Consider the following 22,951-nt stretch of genomic DNA (forward strand, 5'->3'; position numbering starts at 1 on the left):
AACCGCACTGTCTGTCTAAATAAAAAGTCTTAAATTACAAGAGAGATACGAGAGACCTGAAGCTGAGGATTGAGGCGAAATTGCATCAGCTCTTCATAGCCTGTCAATTTGTTTGTCTCTGTCTGATTCAAATTGGCTTGTCTGACAGGAGCAGAGTTTAATCTTGTACACAATACAAAATGCTGCAGATGCTGGCAATGTGAAATAAAAGCAGGAAACACTCAGCAGAACAGAGAGAGAGTCACCATTTCAGATCATTAAATTCCCAGTTTTTATTTTCATTGGGTTTTTATCTTCTGACCAAAGTCCCTCTATTGATCCATGGTCCATCATGCTATTTGCAAGTCTAATCACATGTTCTGTGCGATATTAACACAGAACTTGAACACTGAAATTATTTGGGCACAGTTCATTGTGATAACTTGCTGAGAAGTGATAATGTGATTGTTAAAATGCCTTGCTTCCAAGTAGGCCATTCGGCCTATCCAGTCTGCTGCAGCATTCAAATCATGGCTGATGCATTTTACCTCTCAACCCCATTCTCCTTCCTTCTCCCAAAAACCTTTCTAATCAAAAAATATCAATTGCTTTAAATTACATCCAATGACTTGGCCTCCACAGCCGTCTGTGGCTACAGATTCTCCACCCTCTGGCTAGAGAAATATTTCCATATCTCTGTCCAAAGGGATGTCCCTTTATTCCAAGGCTGTGCCCTCTTGTCCTAGACTCTCTCTCGACCAGAAACTTTGTCTTCATGTCCACTCTACCTTTGGCCTCTGTGTCTCTCCTGCTGTCTATAATGCCTGCCTTTGTTCCCATGTGTCTTTCCTGCTGTCTAACGCCTACCTTTATTCCCGCAGGTTCAGACCACTACAATGTGTATCTCAGTCAGTCTGAGTGGCTTTGTGGTGCTGGGCTGTCTCTTTGCACCCAAGGTGCACATTATTGTGTTCCAACCGCAGAAGAACGTGACCAGCCACAGACTCACCATGAACAGGCTCAGTGTCAGTGGAACCTTCACCAGCCAGTCCCGCTGTAAGTAGAAAGGAGCCTACCTTCCATAATAGCACTGCCCTTGCAATCCTTGAATGCCTTGCACATGCTATTCCCCGCTCAGTTGACCTTCGCACAGCCTCTCCGGAGTCCTGAGGAGGGACATGTAACACCTTTTCCACAGTGTCTGTGTAATGTCAGGAAGAGGATCGTCAGGCAGAATTCCTGACACAAAATGAGTGCAGACTAGGATTCATCCTTCAGCTCTGCCCTGTCACATGGCTAACATTCCTTACCCCCCCCCCCACCCCCGCAAATGTTAGAATTTGAATTTATTGTCAAGAACAAGTCATGAAATTTGTTATTTTGTGGGAGCACCACAGGGCAAACATTTATATAAACCACCTTACAACAATAAATAAAAATAGTCCACAAAAAGTCAGTGAGGCAGAGTCTTTGGTTCATTGATCATTCAGAAAGCTGATGATGGGGGGGGGGGGGGGGAGAAGGGGCCATTCTTGTGCTGTTGTGGGCTCATCTTTAGGCTCCTGGACCTTTTCCCTGATTGTAGCAAAGTGAAGAGGGTATGGCCTGGGGGGGGATAGAGGTTGGGGTTTTTTTTAAAGACACTGCCTCATGTAGATGTCCTCAATGGAGTGAAGTCTGGTGCCTGTGATGTTGCAGGCCGAGTTAACAACCCTCTGGAGTTTTGGCCCCTCCATACCACAGTCCCTTCCACCCAGTCCCACCAACCAGCATCACGTCCTTTGGAGAAAGGAGTTACAACCTGCTGCTACCTTTTGTGGGGAATGTTTCTTCCAAACGTTCTCCTCTTTCTAAAGTAAAGAATGTTTCTTTTCATACCACTCTCACCAGAGGAAATCTAGTTCCTATGTGTAGCCTTTCAACATTTTAAGTACTGTATATACTTGTGTAATCATCAAATTTGTTTGGACTAAACAGCATTCATGTAATAGTTGCCCTCCTCCCCATTTTGGCCGCGACCGCCCACTCAACTGAGATCCTGACGCCTTGACCACCTGCTCATCTGAAAAGTACCTGCATTATTCAAGGTATCAGGAGCTCGGATGGCTGGGACTGGGTGGTAAGTCTGCATTTGGGGCGTCGGGAACTCCGAGGGGCAGGCAGCCTGTGTGAGGATCCGTGGTTGGGAGCTTGGACAGGCAGAATCTGAGGCAATGGCATCCAGAGCTCCAGTGGGCGTACAGCCAAGATGAGGAACCGCGATCAGGATGTCAGGAGCCTGGATGGGCAGGGGGATCGGGACCAGGAACGAGCAGGCGGTTGTGGCCAAAAAGGGGAGGATACTATTACACAGTATTGACAGTTATGCCAGTATACATGGTACGTGCATCAGATCACCGCCAACTCCTAAGCAAGCTGTCTGATTGACATGCCAGCCTAGGGCAATGTTGATCCTCCATGGAAAGGTTTCATCAGTTCCTCATGTCTTTGAGACACCAACACAAGGGCTGCTCTTCACTCCGTCTGCTTCTCAACCCTTCCCATTTGCAAAGATTCTCCTGCTCCCTTTCCAAACCTCTCCTTGATGCCCCAAATGGAGCAGCTCTTCAATGTGGAATGGCGAGTTCCGGCAACACTGCGTCATACCAAGACCGATGTCGGCAATAGAAATGGTACACGTTGGAGCTCTGTTCTTCAGCTGCTGGGCTTGTTCAGAGTTCAGGCTTGAACTCTGCAGTGGGTCAGAGAGCAGAGACCGGAGCAATGGTTGGGACCAAAGTGAGTACCTTCCACTGCCCTCCACTCCCAGTGGAGTGGCTTTGCTGCTTTGTTGCAATGGAGGTGCAGGCATAGCACGGTCCCACAGTTGGCTTGTGAACAGCAGAGATGTCATGTGTGAGACAGTGCAAGGTCAGGGGCTCCCTGTGACAAGGCAGTCCAGAGAAGGAACTCCAAGCTTCGAGCCAGGTTATCTTTCGAACAGGATTCATAAGGAAGTTTGCCAGTACAACCCGACAAAACAGCGTTCTCTGGTCCCCACTGCAAAACACGCATACAGACAAACCACTTACAGTAATAGCAGAACACTTAGGCAGAAATAATAGTATAAGGGCTAGTCGGCATGGATTCCTTAAGGGTAAGTCATGCTTGACTCACCTTCTGGAATTTTTCGAGGATGTGACAAAGAGGGTGGACTTGGGAGAGCCAGTGGATGTGGTGTATTTGGACTTCCAGAAGGCCTTTGATAAGGTACCGCACGGGAGACTAGTGGGCAAGATCAGGGAGCATGGAATTGGAGGTAAGGTGCTGACATGGATAGGAAATTGGTTAAGAAATAGGAAACAAAGGGTTGGAGTAAGCCGGTCCTTTTCAGGATGGCAGGATGTGACGAGTGGAGTGCCGCAGGGATCGGTATTGGGTCCTCAGTTGTTTGTAATTTATGTAAATGATTTGGATGAGGGGATTATTAATAACTTGAGCAAATTTGCAGATGACACGAAATTGGGTGGCGGTGTGGGGTGTGAGGAGGATGTCAGGAAATTGCAGAGGGACTTGGACAGTTTGGGGAGTGGGCTGTTGAATGGAAGATGACGTTCAATGTGAGCAAATGTGAGGTTATCCATTTTGGGGGCAATAATAGGAAAGCTGAGTATTATTTAAATGGAGACAAGCTAGGGAGTGGGGAGGAGCAAATGGATCTGGGTGTACTTGTTCACCGGTCACTGAAAGCTAACATGCAGGTTCAGAAAGCTGTGAAGAAGGCAAATGGCATGTTGGCTTTCATAAAGAGGGGATTGGAGCATAGGAACAGAGACGCCCTTCTGCAGTTGTACAGGGCCCTGGTGAGACCCCACCTGGAGTATTGCGTCCAGTTCTGGTCTCCAATTTTGAGGAAGGACATACTAGCTATAGAGGGTGTGCAGCGCAGATTTACAAGGTTAGTTCCAGGGATGGCGGGGTTGACATATGCTGAAAGGCTAGAAAAACTGGACTTGTATCTGATGGAGTTTAGAAGGATGAGGGGGGACATGACTGAGGTATACAAAATCATCAGGGGGATAGACAGGGTGAAGTCGGATTACTTGTTCCCAATGATGGGGGAGACGAGGACTAGAGGGCATAGTTTAAGAATACAGGGTAGGCCCTTTAGGACGGAGATGAGAAAACATTTTTTTTACCCAGAGAAGTGTGAATCTGTGGAATGCTCTGCCTCAGAGGGTAGTAGAGGCAGATTCGCTGATTATGTTCAAAAGAGAGTTAGACAAGACTCTAGTGGGCAAAGGAGTTAAGGGTTATAGGGATAAGGCTGGAAAGGGGTACTGATGGTAGTGATCAGCCATGATCTGTAAAATGGCGGTGCTGGCTCGACAGGCCGAAGGGCCTACTCCAGCTCCTATTGTCTATTGTCTATAAACCACTGACAGGATGATGGATGAGAGATAACTGTTAGTCCAGACACTGGGAATGAATCATTTGGCTCCAAATTGTGGTCACAAGGTTTTTCACACTGATCGGGCCTTGGTGTAACACGTCACCTGAAAGTCAGATTCACTATAGCTGAAGTATTCTCTGAGAGCGGAGCTACTTAGTTGTCCTTGGGCACACGTAGAACATACACACTACAGGTCAGAAATGGGCTGTTCAGCCCACAATGTCTGTGCTGACCATAACACCATATTAAACTAATCCCATCTGCCTGCACGTGGTATCCATCTCTCCATTCCTGCCAGTTCCTATATCTAAATGCCTTAGGTGTTCCGATCGTTTCTGCTTCCACCTCCTTCCCTGACAGCCCAATCCAGGCATCCAACACTCTGTTTAAAAACACCTCTTTTACACTTCCTCTCCACCTTGTACCTATGCCCTGCAGTATTCAAAGTCTTCCCCCTTCACCTCTCTGGGAAATTGACTGATTTTTATTACCTATCAAGGCCTTTCAGAATTTTAGAAACCTTCACCAGGTCTCCCCTCCACCTCCAACACCCCTGAGAAAACAATCCAAGGATTAACCCAATAGACTTACAGTTAATATTCTCCGATTCTGGCCACATTCTAGTGAATCTCTTCTGCACCCTCTCCAAAGCCTATACATCCTTCCATTAATCTTGTGACCAGAATTACACACAATACTCCAAATGTGATCGAACCAGTTTTCAACAGTTGTGGTGATTTCCAGAAGTTTATACTCAATGTCTCAACTAATGAAGGCAAGCATACCATTCCAGAAGACCGTAAGACATAGGAGCTGGAATAGGCCATTCAGCCCATCAAGTCTGCCCTACCATTTAATCACTAGGTGATTCATTTGCCCATCAGCCCCACTGCCTGGCCTTCTCCCCATTACCTTTGATGCCCTGGCTAATCAAGAACCTATCAATCTCTGCCTTAAATCCCCATTCTCATTCTCCTAAATTCTAATTACAGGCCAAGAGCTGTCAAACACCCCTCATGATCAGCATTTCATTCCCAGAATCATCCTTCAGAACCTCCTCTGAACCCTCTCCAATGTCAACACATCCCTTTCCTTACCACCCCCCCCTGCACCTGCGATGTCACATTCAAGATGCTATGGATGTACCAAAGATCAGTGCTCTGAAGGGTCCTCCTGTTTAGTGTATACTTCCTCTTACATTTCACCCAAGCTGCAACACCTCTTCTCTGGATAAAGCTCCATCTGCCATTTCTCTGCCCACACTTCTAGCTGATCTATAAACTCACTCTCCACAACTCCACCATCATTCTTTGTGTCATTAGTGAGCTTGCCAATCAATCAGATTTCCATATATTGCAAACCACAGAGATCCCAGCACTGATTCCTGCTGAATAGTGCTTGGTCACAGATCTCCAGTCAGGGAAATAGGCTCCATCTCTGCCCTCTGTCTTCTATGGCCAAGCCAACTCCATGACGTCTACGTGGACCCCATGTGATTTCATCTTCTGGATCAGGTTACCATGAGCGACATTGTCCATATGGACAGCATCCACTGCCTTACTCACATCTCGCATCTTTGTCACCTCCTCAAGAAATGTACTCGTGTAAAACATGACCAATCCTGCACAAAGACATTCTGACTCTCCCTAACAAATCCAGATGTGGATAAATCCTATCCTTGCAATTCCTCTCCAATAATTTCCCCAACCCAACGCTATAATTTCCTGGTTTGTCCCTGCTGCCCTTCAGCAGGAACACACACAAACCACCATCTGCTGGAGGAACCCATCAGTAGGAGAAATAGAAGTGCAAACTTTTCAGGCGGGAACCCTTCTTCGGGACTGAGAGTAGTAGAGGGGAGGTAACTGCTATACAGAGGCCAGGGTGGGAGGGAGGTGAAGGATGACAGACAGAGCCAGTTCATTGGCCGGTGCCAATCAAAGGTGGGGGGAGGGGGAGAGAAAGAGAAAGGCAAAGAGAAGCAATGGATGGTGAGGCCACATCTGGAGCATTGAGTGCAGTTCTGGTCTCCTTACTTTTTTTTAAATTTACTTTTCACACTATGAACCATATCAATTAAAATACACACAAACATTTCCCTCTTGAATATATATAGTGGCATTTTCTCCCCTTTTTTCCCCTGGTCTCCTTACTTGAGGAAGGATGATGCTGGCTTTGGAGGTGGTGCAGAGGAGGTTCACCAGGTTGATTCCACAGATAGAGGTTGGCCAATGAGGAGGAGTCATCTGGGACTGTACTGACTGAAATTTAGAAGAATGAGAGGGGATTTTGTAGAAACATAAAATTATAAAAAGCTTAGATAAGATAGAGGTAAGTCAGTTGCCCCCATTGTTGGGGGAGACTAGAACTAGGGAATGTAGCCTCAAGATTCTGGGCAGTAGATTTAGGATGGAGATGAGGAGGAACTGCTTTTCTCAGAGGATGGTGAATCTATGAAGTTCCCTGCCCATTGAAGCAATGGAGGTGACCTCAGTAAATATATTGAAGATGAGGATGGATAGATTTTTACATAATAGGGGAATGAAGGGATATGGGGAAAAGGCAGGTCGGTGAGGATGAGCCTCTCATCAGATCAGTCGTGATCTCATTGAATGGCGGAGCAGGCTCAACAGGCCGGATGGCCGACTCCTGCTCCTTTTTGTTATGCTATCAGGAGGAGAAGGGTGGGTCACACAGGATAGGGTGGGCTTTCTCCCACTGACATGACTCCACCTTCTGAGTTCCTCCAGCAAATTGTGTTTAGTTCCAGAATCCAGAGTCCGAAGCCTCTCTGGAGTCAAACTGCGTGCAGCAATTCCCCTCAACCTGCCTAGATCTGCCGTCACGATGAACTCCCAACAATGGGGGTGGGGTGGGGGTGGGGGGCTCTTTGGCTTTTGCAGAGTCGGAGCGATAGACCTACTTACTTACACTCAATGTTTTCCTTTCTACATTTCAAGGACACTTGGAGTAACCTGCCCCGATACTGTTGCTTTTCAGCATCGACCATCGCTCACCACGTCCTGACTGTGTGCAATGGGCGAGAGGTTCTGGACTCCACCACTTCATCTTTGTGAAGCCATTTCCAACATAGCTGTTGGAGTGATGCAGAGGACACACCGTGTACAGTAACTTTTTGTAGAGACAGTGTATTGAGATATTTCTAAGGGCTGTAAGTAACTAAAACCATAGTTGGGTTTTCCAGTTAATACTTTACCCTGTACATAACTTATTTACATAAATTGTTATACACTGTTTACTTAAGACAGGCACTATATGAATATATGACCAACTATTCTAAAGTTTTGAGGTTCTCCCACTGTTTGTGATGTATTTACACTAGAATGGAGAGTAATTTTTATGTTGTATATAGTAACAATACGTAACATGGTTTTAACAGCACAATGAAACTTTAACGTAAAATAAACTGAATAAGAATCTCTCGCTGTCTCAGTTCTCATTGATGTAGATGTCCTTACTTCATGAAGTGACTTACAACAATCAAACTATTACTACCACCTGTTTCCTAATCTATTCAATTTCAAACTGACTGCTAATGTAGAAAATAAATCAATAACCGAGAAAGGGCACAAGTACGAGCCCTTAAACGGGTCCCTGATGGAGTCTGATGGTGGAGGGGGAGCAGCTGTTCCTGAACCTGCTGGTGTGAGTCTAGTGGCACTGAGAGCTATTTCCTGATGGCAGCAGCGAGAGCAGAGCGTGTGCTGGGTGGGGCAGATCCTTGATGATTGCTGCTGCTCTCCGACAGCAGTGTTCCCTGTAGAAGCTCTCAATAGTGGGGAGGGGTTTGCCTCTGATGTCCTGGGCTGTGACCATTACCTTTTGCAGGGCTTTCCGCTCAGGAGTATTGGCATCCTCATACTGGTCAGCTGGTCAGCACACTTTCCACCACACGTCTGTAGTAATTTACAGGATATCCGATATCCTACCAGATCTTTACAAACTCCTGCTGCAGTACAGGCACGGGCATGCTTTCTTCACAATGCCATTGATACGAATGGGTCAAGGAAAGATCCTCCATAATACTGAAGTGCGGGAATTCCAATTTGCTCACTTCTCCTTGCAATGGATTTCAATTCCTTGTTAGTCATCTGCAATAAAACTGCCTTTATATTGGGTAATTATACAAAGGGAGACTACATTCACAGGAGAGCTGCACCACAGACGATTACCCTGTTTCACTGTAAGAGTCTGACATCACTGCCAAAGCCAAAGCCAGAACTTCATTGCCCATCCCTTCTGCCCTTGGAACGAGGAGCTGTCTGGAGACACACACAGGCCAGAGCGGATGGTAGATTTCATCCTCTGAAGGGAACAGCAATGAGTTTTAACCAATCTGGAGGCTCTGAGATTACACTATGACACACATTCCACAATCCCCTGGGGATTTGGGATACAGAGATTGATAAAATCACCTGGGCTATGTCTCGGGTCAGAAAGGAGAAGTTGCATTGATGAGAACTCTTACCCCTGGAGAGAGGGACACGCTGAAACCTTGGAGAGGCCTCGATAAGGTGGATGGTCAATCTTTTTCCTAGGAGAGGGGAGTTGAAAACTAGGTGAGTGGAAAAAATTTTTAAATGGGACCAGAGGGGTATATTTTCCACACACAAGGTGATGGGTGTGTGGAACGAGTTGCCAAAAGAAAGGGGAGAGGCAGGAACAGTAAAAGTCGAAAAGACAGGTGTGAGGACGGAAAAAGTCTACAGCAGTGGTTTTCAACCTTTCCCTTCCCTCCCCCATCCCAACTTAAGCAATCCCTTACTAATCACAGAGCACTGATGGCTTAGGGATACTTAAGGTGGGATGGGGGTGGGAAGAAAAAGGTTGAAAACCACTGGGAGGATATGGTCCAAATGCTGATAAATGGGAAGGGCACTAGAAAGAGGGGAGATCACCCATCATTTGAGAAAGAGAAGCAGAGGAGAAGACCCACAGGATGGTGACCATGGCGGTGGACCAGAGAGGGGCGCCGAAGCTGAAGAACACTCCAGCTGAAGCTGCTGGAGGCTCGGGGTGAGGTACCACGCAGGCTGGAGACTTGGGGTGAGGCTCTCTAGGCTGGAGACTTGGGGCGAGGCGCTCTCGCAGGCTGGAGACTTGGGGCGAGGCACTCTCGCAGGCTGGAGACTCGCTCAGGTGCGGCTGAAAGGCTATCGGGTATCGGAACCGAGATGCGAGAGGGTGCTGGAGGCTTCCTGATTGTGTCAAAGGTGTGGGTCTGAAACTTGGATCACTGATGGTTTGTCTGAAGACTGTGATTTGGACTGAAGGCTGATGGTTTGGACTGAAGACTGTGAGGCTGTGGGAGCGCTGGGGTCGAACCCACACTCAGTGACTCTGGGAGACTCTCTTTTGCTTCTCTTTCTCTGTCAGTCAGGGCAATTTCCGCTGATGACAGATCTGTCTGCCTTATGTTAGGCTAAGAGAAATTTTGTGCAATACCACATTTTCAGTGTTATTACATGGCAATAAAAATCTTGAATCCTGGTCAGTATGGGGCATTGGGTCAGAGCCTCTTCCTGTGTTGTGTAATTCTATGAATTCATGACTAAAATGTTGAAGTTACACAAAATAGCTTCAAATAACAGCCTTAACCCATAATATTCCATTATAATAAAACTTCCTCATTTAAAACAAAACTCCGCAGATATACTGAGTCCCAAAATGTTCATGTTTATTTAAGAAAGATGCCACTAAAAACCAGAACTATTTTTGTTAATGACAATATACAACTTAGAACAAAGTAAACTTCAGGGACAAGTACAAAACATACAACACAATGAACAAACTCTGAAAAACTGGAATGCACAACATGTAAGGAATGTTGCAAACTGCTGCACCTACAGGACTGGACATCGAGAGATGGTTAAAATAGTTCCCCTCCCGTCGTGTAAAATATTTATGCTTCACTGCATTTGGAAAGATGAAATTGTGATTAAGTCTAATTCAGCAAATCTGAAATCAAAATGAAAGCTTTTACTTACTCTTTGGGGGTGGGATTTTCCACTTAATCTATTTTGCAGCACAAATTTCTGCTGACCATTGAGCAACAAGCGCACATTTGGGAACTTGAATTTACCTTGCACAAAAATCTGTCCCAATGGCCACACTCACACTCGAGGCCCCACCTCCCAAAGATGAATTAATCGTGGACCAGGATCAATCGTGGACCAAGATGAATGAATGAAACGAATCCAACCCAAAATTGATCAGGGAAACTCAGGAGATCAAGCTGGATACCATGCAACCAAGAGGCTGAAGAGGTTGGGTTTGAATGCACTTGTTCTTTGATTTTGTTTTAAATATAGACATACAGCACAGTAACAGGCCCACGAGTCTGTGCTGCCCAATTAACCTACACTCCCAGTATGTTTCGGAGGGTGAGGTAAACCAGAGCCCCCGAAGGAAACCCACACAGACACGGGAAGGACATATTTTACCCATAGCTATTCTAACATTTTCTGTAACATTACGGACAGCTCGGGATTCAAACCCCGGCCCTGATCGCTGGGGGTGTAAAAGCATTTTCTGTTACACTAACCATGCGGCCTTTATTTCTCAGGAACTGGCCGATGTCACCTACTCTAACCAGACGAATTAGTTAATTGGTTCAAAAGGTGCAAGGAGCTGACATGGCCAACACTTTCTGCCCATCCTTAACTGGCCCTGCGGATCATCCAGTTAGATGCCATCCACTTTGTAGTTAGCTGTAAGGTACAAAGGGGCAAAAGGTTTCTACAGATAGATAGAGGTTACAATTAGGGGCAGAATTAGGCCATTTGGCCCATCGAGTCTGCTCCACCATTTGATCACGTTTTAATGTATTTTCCTCTCAACCACATTCTCCTGCATTCTCCCCATAACCTTTGACCCCCCTTACTGTTCAAGAACCTATCAAATGCTGCTAAAGAAATTTATCTCTGTTCTAAAGGGACATCCTTTTGTTCTGAGGCTGTGCCCTCTGACCCGAGACTCTCCTGCTACTGAAAGCATCTCCTCCACGTCCAGTCTACCTGGGGCATGACCCTGGTGGACAGCAGGGCATCTTTGTAGTGAGTGCAGCTCCTCATTCAAGTTTGTGTTACAGCTGGATCAGGTAAACATGGCAAATTCCTTCCCCTGTGGTCCATATTTAAACCAGATGCATTTTTAATCAGCCCTGATAATTTCATGGTCACCAGTCCTGATTCAAGATTTTTATTCCCTAGTTCCCCATTTTTACTTTTTGATAAGGTGGTTTTATATCAATGTTTGCAGCTCCGCAAAACATTTCATGACATGTTGATGACAATAAATTCTGCTTCTGAACAACTTGATTTAAATTCCCACAGTGGCATTCGAACCCGAGTCTCCCATCTCGGTACAACTCCAGTAATTCAACCATTACACTACAATAAATATATTATTTTTAAAAGTTATTTAAAATCAATCACACGCACCTTCTGATTTTAAAACGTTCCATTTTCTTTTCCAAGTTCTCTTCCCATTGCACTTATCAAACTGCAAGTTACCATAAATCAATCAAGATTTTTTTTAAAAGCAACATCCTCTTAAATCTTTTGTAAACTGTACGATTACATTAATTTGGGAATATGCAAATGAATTTGAAGGGAAACAGGGGACAAGGAAAACAAGGTCTCATGACGACACCATTTTGGCCGTGTCATTTGCCAACTGCTCCTCAAGTGGACACTCTACCTCTTCCATGTCTAATTAAGTTTGGGGGGGGGGGGGGCAGGGGGTGGTAATTAATGGCTAACTCTGCCAGGCAGAGGGAACCCAGGCATTGGACAAGGACTAATTCAAAACAGCCCTCTTCAATTCCAGCTTTTGAAATGCATTGTTAATTTCCTAGATTCCCAAAATCAAGGCCAATTTTTCATGCCATTTACTTCTTCCAATCTCACTTCCCAACTCATTAGTTGACAAGGTAGAGAACTATTCCCCTTAACTTGGTTTCCTTTAAGTGGTCGGAATAAAGTTACAGTTACGAACCATCTACCCAGTCCATTTGGACGCTGCAACACTGCAACTGTACCTTCAGTTAAATTTACAGAACTCTTTTTTCTCAGTTATCTCTTTGTACAATTCAAGGAACAATTCACCTTCATATTTATCTTAAATAGTGCAACACTATTTCACAGTTTTAAAATATCAAATCACCAATTCATTCATAATGTAAACAGATAATGCAGTTGTAATAATCAAGAATCAAGATGTTCATCAAAATGCTGACAAATAGTTCTAGCGAGGGGCCCAATTATTTCTATATAAATAAAACAAGTTCCCTCCTCAAGGACCCCACCAGCCAGGCCGTGCCCTCTTCTCACTGGGAAGGAGGAACAGGAGCCTGAAGACAAACACTCAACGACACAAGGACAGCTTCTTCCCCTCTACCATCAGATTCCTGAATGGACAGTGAACCACAGACATCGCCCCACTTTCCCTACTTTTGCATTAATTTATTTGTTTTTCAGTATTTACAGAAACATAATTTATAGCAACTTTTGCACCTGTAATGCAAAACAGCAAACTTCATGACAGGTTCATGACAATAAACCTGATTCTGATTCACATTTTCTCCCTCTCACTCAATTCCAAACCCTCTAGTCTTTGACATTCTCTTTTTTTGGCACTAATTTATCTTTTTTAATGTAATTTAGAGCAATTTTTGCACGTGACGCTGCCGCAAAACAACAAATTTCATGACACGTTCATGACAATAAAATCTGATTCTGATTAAACACTAACCCAGTGGTTCTCAACCTTTCTCTTCCCACTCACATCCCTGTGCCATCGGGGCTCTGTGATTAGTAAGGGATTGCTTTGGGTGGGAAGAAAAAGTTTGAAAACCACTGTTTTAATCGTCCCTCATTGACTCGTTATGTGCACGGTTTCAGAACCGCTGGTCTAACTAGTCATGTAATGGGTAGGTTTTTGTCAATGCAGTCCCGTTCATCAGCTGAGGTCTACTAAACTACAGATTTAACAAATATAATGAATCGTCAACATTGGAGGGAAAGACCTTAGCTGTTATGATCCATGTTCTGTACTGAATGCATTCAGCAACCTGCTTGAGCAAAGGGACTCGAATGGTCTCGCTGCCCTCTGGTGGTGTTGCTGGGAGTTGCCAGACAAACTCAGTTCGCACCTCCTGCAGTGGGAAAGCTATATTGCTGAATGTTCTTTCCAGTTTGATTTCAGTGTTAATGCCCAGCAGGTATGGGGTGGGGCAGCAGAACAGAGGGATCTGGGAATACAGACACAGTTCCCTGAAAGTGGCATCACAAGTGGAGAGGGTGATAAATAGAGTTTTTGGCACATTAGCCTTCAAAAATCTAAGTATTGAGTGCAGGAGTTGGGATATTAATGGTAGAGTTGTACAAGACATCGGTGAGGTCAAATTTGGAGTATCGTGTGGAGATTTGGTCACCTAACTGCAGGAAAGATATCAATAAGATAGAAAAAGTGCAGAGAAGATGTTGCCCGGATTTCAGGAACTGAGATACAGGGAAAGGTGAAACAGAATTCTCTGGAGTGTAGAAGAATGAGGGGAGATTTGATGGAGATGTTTAAAATTATGAGGGGGACAGATAGAGTAAATGCAGGTCAGCTTTTTCCTCTGAGGGTAGGTGAGATACAAACCAGAGGACATTGTATGAGTGAAAGGGGAAAAGTTTAGGGGGAGTAGGAGAAGGAACTTCTTCACACAGAGGGTGGTGGGAGCGTGGAACGAGCTAAAGTGGTGAGTGCGGGCTCAATTTTAACATTGAAGAAGAATTTGGACAGGTTCATGGATGGGAGGAGTATGGGGGGCTATGGACTGGGCACAGGTCAGTGGGACTAAGGAAAAAAATCAGAACAGCACAGACTAAAAGGGCCAAAGAGGCCTGTTTCTGTGCTGTAATGTTCTATGATTCCAGTCTTCACCAAAAGATTTCCCTACATGGATCCATAAGTATGAAGCTTCAATCAGAAATTCAGAGCAGAGAAACAGAGTTAATTCCTTTCTCAGGGGCTCCGTCGTCACTGAGAGAATGCCCATTGCATTCGCACTTAAAGATTTCCAAACAGTTACAACACAGGGAGAATGAAAATAAGGCCTTATTCCCAATCCATAATGGATACCTCCTGTATCTTTTGCTGCACATTTACTAAATCCAGTCAGTGAAACACAAGTCTGCAGATGCTGTGGTTGTGGTAAAAACAGAGTAATGCTGGAAGAACTCACCAGGTCTCAGCATCCAGGTAAGTGGCTCTGTGAATGCAGAGCTGGGGGACAGGAGACCGAGGGATAGAGTAAGAGAAGGGGGGGGCGGGGAGAAATGAGGCAGCTGCAGGAAAGGAGGCGTGGGGATTGGGAAGAGGGAGAGATGGGATGACAAAAACCGGAGGTCAATGTTAACGCCATCTAGTTGGAGGGTTCCCAGATGGAATATGAGCTGTTGTTCCTCCAATTTGCAAGTGATTTCAGTTTTCCTGCTTTTTACTCGTACCTTGAGGAAGGGCTCAGGCCCGAAATGTCGGTGATATATCTTTACGATGCGGGACCGGCTGAGATCCTCCAGCAACTCTGTGTGTTTATCACTAGATCCAGTCATCCAGTGTAATCACTCTGGTTAATTCAGTTGTTGCATTTTCCAATACACCATCCATCCACAGGACTTCTCTTTCACTGACTTGAAAATGATTCACAGTATTTTTGGTGTCGCTATGTAAGTATCAATAAATATTAAAATAGCATTTTCTAAACATGAACAAAATGTTACAAATACTCAATAGATTACAGAAACAGAGTGGGATTCTTCATAGAGTTGCCATTTGAGGACGAAGACCTTTCATTAAACTTATTTCCCCTTCACAGACGCTGCCCGACCTGCTGACTTTCCCAGCATTTTGTGTTTTGATCTCACATTTCCAGCTTATTCAGGTTTTTTTTGCTTTTTGATTTTAAATTTCAAAATGGACAATCCAAAGAAACGTTAAAAATGTCAATGGCCATCATAGTGAAATTGGAAAATGACAACCTGTGGAAATTTATTTTTAGAATTACACATTCACTCAACTGACACAGGGGACTGAACGAGAGGCAGAGGGGGGCACGTTCAGACAAAAAACACATTCATCAGACCTGTCACTGACCAACACCAATCACCCAGGGTTTAAAATAAATTACAAAACAACAACTTTCAAAGCACAATGTACCATCTTTCCAGGATAGCAGGCCCCTGTGAGAAACCATCACCTTAACCTGATGGGGTCTGATTTGATATCTATAAAAAAATCACACATGGTTCCATGTTGCAAAACTTCTAATTTACATCAATGAGATTACAGATCATTTGCTGCTTTGCACATCAATCAGTGCTGGGGAATTCTAAACAATGGGATTTTTAATTGCAGTATTTTAACTTCTTTTCAAAAGAAGGGTGTGGCAGAACTGGAAAAAGTGTACAAGACAAAACTCACCTTGCAAACCCCACAAATCACCACGAAAAATAGGCCCCAGTATCCAATCAAAGTGGTGAGCAATGACTAAGACTGATTGTAAGCTCTTCCTGAGATATTCATTGTCAGTTTGACAACCAGAGACACTGACCATTTTGGCAACTCTGGTCTGATTCACCAACCGTCCGCACAATAAGGCAATCAAACAGTGGCATGCTTGCAAACAGTTCTTTGAGAAGCTTTTCGGGGACAGTCTGGTTGTCCATATCGCTTGTGCTTGGCACATCCTCCCACACGTCACAGGAGAAATGACCACCAACATTCCTGAAAGCTAAACTTCCATCTTCATATATTGTGTGATCTTGGGGATTTGAGTTGAACAGATTCAAAAATATCTTCTTTATCCTTGAACAATAAGAGAAGGAAAGTAATTAAATGAAGTACTGGACTTGCCTGTAGCAGTGGTTGTTCAGTATCGGGAGACAATGAGTGTTTAAGTCAGGGCCACAGTTAACTTTTCAACGACCCTAAGAAATCAACCGAGGAAGGCTCCATTAGAAGCAGAAGCCCACATAGGAGATGGTGCAGCTGGTGTTAGTGTGTGATTTCAGATTGCATGGATAATGAGATGAGAGATTATTATCAGATACACAAGTACCACGTACAGTGTTCAGCAGTACAAGTTAAATTACTACAATATGCCAAATCAAAAAGACAGAAGAAATATAAAGGATAGGTAAATGTTCATAGTTGCAGTTAGTTCAAGATAAGTCATGTTTCAGTGATTTAATTTTTTAAATGTCAATTTTAAATTTAGACATACTGCACAGTAAACAGCCCACAAGCCCATGCTACCCAGTTAACCCACAGCCCCTGAACGCTTTGGTGGGGGGAGGAAACTGGAGCATCCGGAGGGAACCCACGCAGACATGGGGAGAACGTACAAACTCCTCACAGACAGCAGCAGAAATAACAAGAGTAAACACGAGACTCTGCAGTGGTTGAAGTCGAAACACGGCGCTGGAGAAACTCAGCGGGTCAAACAGTGTCCTTTATGGAGCAAAGATAAAGGTACAGAACCAACGTTTCGGGCTTGAGCCCTTCATCGAAAAGTGTTGGCAAGCGCCTGGTTTCGCGAGCCTGCCCACATTTTGATCAGACCTTGACGAAGGGCTCAAGCGTTGGTTCTGTATCTTTACTTTTGCCGCATAAAGGACACTGTTTGACCTGCTGAGTTTCTCCAGCGCCGTGCTTTTACGGCAGATGTAATAATTATAGTTCTAACAGCAACCTGGGTCTTGAACATCCCCTCATTACCTCCAGGACCACCGTCTGCACTACATCATTGACTGAGTCTTGTGTCTTGCACTAACCATAACTGTCAATATTTATTATCTATCTTCTACATATATTATCTCTTTCTGTTTTGGGGTAATTTAATGTATACCATTATGTTCATTGTAGGAAGCTATCATTTTGGTGCATGTGTACACTGTAAACTGATTACCTTATCTTCTGGTGGTTGTGAAGTAGTTTATGGTTCGGGGAGTACACCTGCATGTCTGTGCTTTTTAATCTAGCATAATCTCAATCATGAATCAACTGAAACAATGAGAGTACAAGGTAATAAAATTGGAGGTTAATCCTCAAGACCAGAAGAGCAGCAGAGAGGATCACTGGAGTCTGCCTCCCCCCACCCCCTCAACGTGAGTTAACAGGATCGATATTTATAGAGGGCTCATAAAATGGTTGAGGACCCCTACCACCCTGCACACGGCATCTTTCAGCTTCTCCTGTCAGGTGATCCAGGAGGATCAGAGCCAGCACGACCAGGCTGAGGAACAGCTTCTTCCCACGGGCAGAGAGGATGCAGAACGAGCGAAAGAACTTGACGATTTATTAATAATATTTACATGGATGTGGGTTCTGTGTATCTGAGAATATGTACAGTTTGTTTGCATCTTTCTTTGGGAACCATTTCCCTGTTTGTACGTGTGTCTGCGTGTTCTGCCCAGTGGACTGGAGGATGCTGTTTCGTAGCGTTTTACTGGTACAATCAGATGATAAACTTGACTTCCTAAAGGTTCATGAAAATCAGAATAACTCTTAGATATTTCCTACAATAATGTCAAGCAACATTAACCCTTTCTCCCTGCACAAAACACCTTTTGCCCAGAAAGCCCAGTTTGCTCATTCCAGACAGCCCTTCTATCGAAGTTTCCAATTGCACGGCCATTCACAAGCCTTGTCACATCTGTAGGGATGTGGCACCTGTACGATTGCTGCTCACCTTTGAAGTTAATGACTTTAGTTTCCCTAACAATGAAGGTTTGTTGGAATAAACCACATCCTCTTCATTGTCTTCACCTTCCATAATGGCACAGCTGTCGGCTGCTGGAAGCTCCACCTCCCTCGAGTTCGTGTTCATCACCAACTTGGAGTATTTGTACTCCAGCCTGAAACGACAGCGAGAGGCCTGGCTCAGCAAATGGGTGTAAGGGATGAGGAACTGAGCTCAATTCCCCACTGAAGTGAAACACCTCAGAGAGGGCATTCCATTGGCTCTGAAGGGCACAGGTCATTTTTAATTAAAACCTCAATGCATTTATTTGTGTGAGAGAGTCACACAGCATGAAAATATGCCCTTTGACCCAACTTGCCCATGTTAACTAAAATGTTCCACCCACACTGGTCCCATCTGCCACCATTTGGCTCATATCTCCCTCTAAACCCATCCTATCCATGCAGCCCTCCAAATGTTTCTCAACTGCTGCAATAGTACAGTGATTCTCAGCCTTTTGTTCCACTCACATACCTCTTTAAGTAGAGAAGATTCAGAGGAGGTTTGACAGCTCTCAGCCTGTACTTGTTGAAATTTAGGAGAATGGGGGAGGTCTCATTTAAACATTTCTGCTGTTGAAAGGCATGAACAGAATGCCACAGCTGCTCTGTGGATAGTAAGGGATTACTTCAGGTGGTAAGTGTGTGGAAGAAAAGGTCGAGAACACTGTAATAGGGTACCTGCTTCAACCACTTCCTCTGGCAGCCTGTTCCATACACCCATCCCCTTCAACGTAAAAACATTACCCCTCAGCTTCCTGTTAAATCTCCCCCACCTCCCTTCACCATGTAGTCTGGTTACCAATTCCCCTACGCTGGGTAGAAGTCTTCACCCAATCCGTTCCTCAATAACGATTCGCCCCAGTGACCACCACCCATGTGTTGCACGGACAGTGGTGGTCGCTGGGGCGAATCATTATCGAGGAATGGATTGGGTGAAGACTTCTTCTCCTCAGTGTGGGAGTCAACTCACCTCTTGTTCTTTTTCCAGAAGTAGCAGGTCAGAATGATGAGCAAGACGGCAGTGAAAGCTCCGACCCCCACCACCACCTTCAGCCAGAAATCGATCATTTCGCAGCTGGCCAGGCTTTTCTCAGGCAGTGACACTCCTTTAATGCACACTTTGGGCTCCTTCCATACATACGTCGTTTCCTTGAAGACAAAGCAAGGTGGTCATTTTTACAGCTGCAGTTAGGGTCCTGGCTTTGAAGTTGTGCCCCCAATGGTCTTCCTCGTGTTAAAGAGGCACAGTCACCTGGGAGAATGAAAGAAAGGGAACTCTTCACATCCCTGCCATGGTATCCCATAGGTACAATGTACGCTGGTCATCTCTCTTGACACACAGAGTCTACAGACGTTGGAATCTGGAGCAACAAACAATCTGCTGAGGAACTCAGTGGGTCGAGCAGTGTCCGTGGGGGGGAAGAACAGTCAATGTTTGGGGTCAGAAGCTTTCTTCAAGGTAGGATCCAGCCCTAAATGCTAACCATTCTTTGCCTCCTAATGGAATTGCTCTGCTGGGAACCAGAAGGTCTCCTCCTGGGTTCTAAAAATAATAACCATTCCAAAGATTCTTAATGATGGGCATTTGATTGGAAAACTCCTGGGTGCCAATCATTTGCAGCAGTTTGAATGGAGAGCACAGTCCCCGACTTCCAGTGACCAGCTTGGCAAACCAGTTCATACCTGAAGTGGGTCACCAGATGATCCCTGTAGCACTGGGAATAGTCCCAGGTGATTGGCAAGGGGCAGGATAGCTCCCAGTGTGGTCCCCAACCTAGTTGAAGCTGGGAACCTCCAAACATCCACTGGACACTTCCAAACACTGTTCAAAGCACTTCCAATACAACTTCAAAAAGTCCACCTCGAACACCCAGCCTTTAAATTTTAAAATCTAAGATGTCTACAGGGCATGGTGACTTCTTGCAACTCCCCATGTAGCACACAGAACCAAGTTGGTCGCCTCATCTTGCTACATGTGACAATAAACAGATATGCAGGGGAGTTGAGGGGGAGGGGGAGAGGAACGTCCAACGGGTAGAAGATGGAGAATTTTAGTTAGATTTGGACATGGTGGTTGGAACAGACTCATGGGCTGGAGGGCATGTTCTGTGTAGCAAGACACAAAAGTCTGCAGACACTCCGATTGTAACAAAAACACAGAAATGCTGCAGGTTCCTAGGAGCTGTGTTCCTCTGTGTTTTTACTGTGCCACACTGCCCCATGTTCTGTCCAGACATATAAAGTTTGGGCTAAAAATATGTTCTTATTTCAGATGAAGCTGAAAGAAAATAAGGTTTCTCCTCTTACTGAGGGCAGGAGTAACTGGGTCAGCTGGGACAGGACGTGGCCCACACCTCCATTACCCTCCTTTATCTCTGTTTACACGAGCCGGTGACACCTTCCCTCATTCAACATGTTAAGGGCGGAATGGTTGGCGTAGTGGTTAGTGCAACACCTTTACAGCACTAGTGGTCAGGACCAGAGTCCGAATTCCATGCTGTCTGTGAGGGCTTTGTATGTTCTCCCCGTGTTTTCCCTGGGGGCTCCAATTTCCTCCCACCCTCCAAAAATGTACTGGAGTTGTAGGTTAATTTGGGTGTAATTAGGCTGTGGGCCAGAAGGGCCTGTTAGCATGCTGTATGGTTAAATTTAATTTAAAATCCTTAGACTCATTGGTGACCCTAGGACAGAGCTGGAAGTCAGGAAGGTCTCGCATGTTCTCCAGTTCCACGCTGCAGTGCCCGGTCCCCATGTGGGAGCTCACAGGAGGATCCTTTAGGAGACCATAAGCTGCCCTCAGAAAGTTCACATTCCACTGATTCGCAGCCACAGCACTTACCCATACGGAGAAACAACTTCTATCCAAGAGTGAGCAGAGATTATGTGACCAAGGAAGAATGTCACATGGTGAGATTGGGCCAGTGATCTTTTTACTGTGCCCGACTTTCTCTGCCATCAGCATCGCCTGTCAGCCCTGCCAAACATTTCTGATCAATACAAGCTGTCTAGCAGAAAAGAAGTTGGATTTGCGTTAAGGGTGGGATGCACCGCCCCCCCGTGCTAACCTACCTGAGTGCCACCTCTGCACGCTCCTTCGATCTCATGGTAGTCGGTCATTGTACAGAGTGGGCAAGCCTCTGCACTCTCCCACAGGAACAGGAAGGTGCATCCATCACAAGTTCCTCCAGGGCATTCACTGTGAGACGGGAGAGATCTGTTACACCGCACACTGCATTGGGGTACCAACCAGGACCCACACCATCCTTCCAGCTACAGATTGCAACAGTTTGATTAGGACACATTTGGAGCATGGTCTGGTCACCCCATACAGGAAGTAGGTGGAAACAGTATAGGAGAAGTTCCGGAGTGGGTGGGGTCAGAGGGAGGAAGGGGCAAGGTCAGTTAGAGGGGCGTAGGCAGAGGGCAAGGAACAAGGGAGGGAAGGAGCGAGGGAGGGCGTGAGCCAGTGGGATGGTGGGGCAAGTGGGAGGGATGGGGCCAGCAGAGCCAAGAGTGGTGGTGGGGTGGGGAGGTGGAGCGGTTGGCCATTCTTAGCCTCACAGTGTTGACATTCCACTGATCAGTACCTGGGGACAGATATCTCTCCTCGTCCGCTCCTTGCTGGGTTACATCGCAGGCTGATGACCGCACCACGTTCACTTTCACACGACGTTGTCGACATTGAGGACCTACAACAGGATCAGAACCCTTTCACCGATCCTGAAGTTCCTGATCTGTGGCAACCCGCAACCTACCTCACACCCACTCGTTTAACTCCTCAGGCCCACAGGGACCCTTCCACATCTGGGGCTCTGAAGACAACCAAGGTACCCGAAGGATCATATCGGACATGGATACTAAGTGTCACACAGCCCATTGATCAAGCACACTCAGGAGCAGGGGAAAATCAGTAAAGCACTTCACCTGTGGACATCTTAACTCCGGGCAAGGCTGAGGTGAAAAATTTTCTAGTTTGTAGAGGCTGGACGAAAAACAAACTTTCTCCACTGTATCTCGGTATGTGTGACAATGAACAATTCAGTGGATGACACTGGCATTGAAGCAGAGGTTGGATCGGCTGGGGAGTAGGAGGCTGAGGGGAGACCTTCTAAAGGTTTTGGATATCATTAGGTACACAGGTAAGGTGAATGGTCACCACCACAGTGTCGGGGAGCCTAGAGCTAGAGGTCAAAGGTGAAAGGGGAAAGATATGAAGGGGACCTGAGGGGTGAGGGGGGTGTGGAATGAGTTGCAAAAGGAAGTGAGAGAGGAGGTCGGTTAGCATAGCAATTATCACAAAGCTGTTACAACGTCAGCGTTTCAGGTTCGAATCTAGTGCTGTCTGTAAGGAGTTTGTACGTCTTCCCTGTGTCTGCGGGGGTTTTCCCCAGGTGCTCCAGTTTCCTCCCACCCTTCCAAAGGTATGGGTGTTGTACGTTTATTGGGTGTAATTGGCAGCATGGGCTTGTGGGCTAGAAGGGCCTGTTACCGTGCTGTACGTCTGTACGCAAGGTGAAGGGAATCACAAACATCTGACATTTAGACAGGGTCTTGAATGGGAAAGAGTTAGAGAGATAGGGGGTAGATGCAGGCAAATGGGACAGCTACTTGGGTCAGCATGGAGGAGTTGGGCTAAAGGGCCTGTTTCTGTGGAGGAGGCAAGGGACTGAATGTCCTCTCCTGCTTTTTTCTCAGAACCTCACCCAGATCATGGCCATCCTGCCC

The 22,951-nt window shown here is 45.7% G+C and overlaps 2 protein-coding genes across 2 annotated transcripts in view; one reads left to right on the forward strand and one right to left on the reverse strand.

Moving 5' to 3' along the window:
- The window catches only part of LOC138747909 (metabotropic glutamate receptor 3-like), a 32,917-nt gene extending 25,141 nt beyond the window's left edge, over positions 1–7,776 (forward strand). Inside the window, exons 4-5 of the mRNA XM_069907535.1 lie at positions 861–1,035; positions 7,412–7,776. Coding sequence (XP_069763636.1) covers positions 861–1,035; positions 7,412–7,488 — 252 coding nt within the window. The 3' untranslated portion in view covers positions 7,489–7,776. The remainder of the gene's footprint in view (positions 1–860; positions 1,036–7,411) is intronic.
- A 7,953-nt stretch (positions 7,777–15,729) lies between these two features.
- elapor2b (endosome-lysosome associated apoptosis and autophagy regulator family member 2b) overlaps positions 15,730–22,951 on the reverse strand; it is a 65,240-nt gene continuing 58,018 nt past the window's right edge. Inside the window, exons 18-22 of the mRNA XM_069909071.1 lie at positions 21,814–21,915; positions 21,296–21,422; positions 19,197–19,375; positions 18,174–18,339; positions 15,730–16,288 (exon numbers count right to left, since the gene is read on the reverse strand). Coding sequence (XP_069765172.1) covers positions 16,229–16,288; positions 18,174–18,339; positions 19,197–19,375; positions 21,296–21,422; positions 21,814–21,915 — 634 coding nt within the window. The 3' untranslated portion in view covers positions 15,730–16,228. The remainder of the gene's footprint in view (positions 16,289–18,173; positions 18,340–19,196; positions 19,376–21,295; positions 21,423–21,813; positions 21,916–22,951) is intronic.

The sequence above is a fragment of the Narcine bancroftii genome, chromosome 13 (genome assembly GCF_036971445.1).
Source record: "Narcine bancroftii isolate sNarBan1 chromosome 13, sNarBan1.hap1, whole genome shotgun sequence".
Classification (NCBI taxonomy): Eukaryota; Metazoa; Chordata; class Chondrichthyes; order Torpediniformes; family Narcinidae; genus Narcine; species Narcine bancroftii.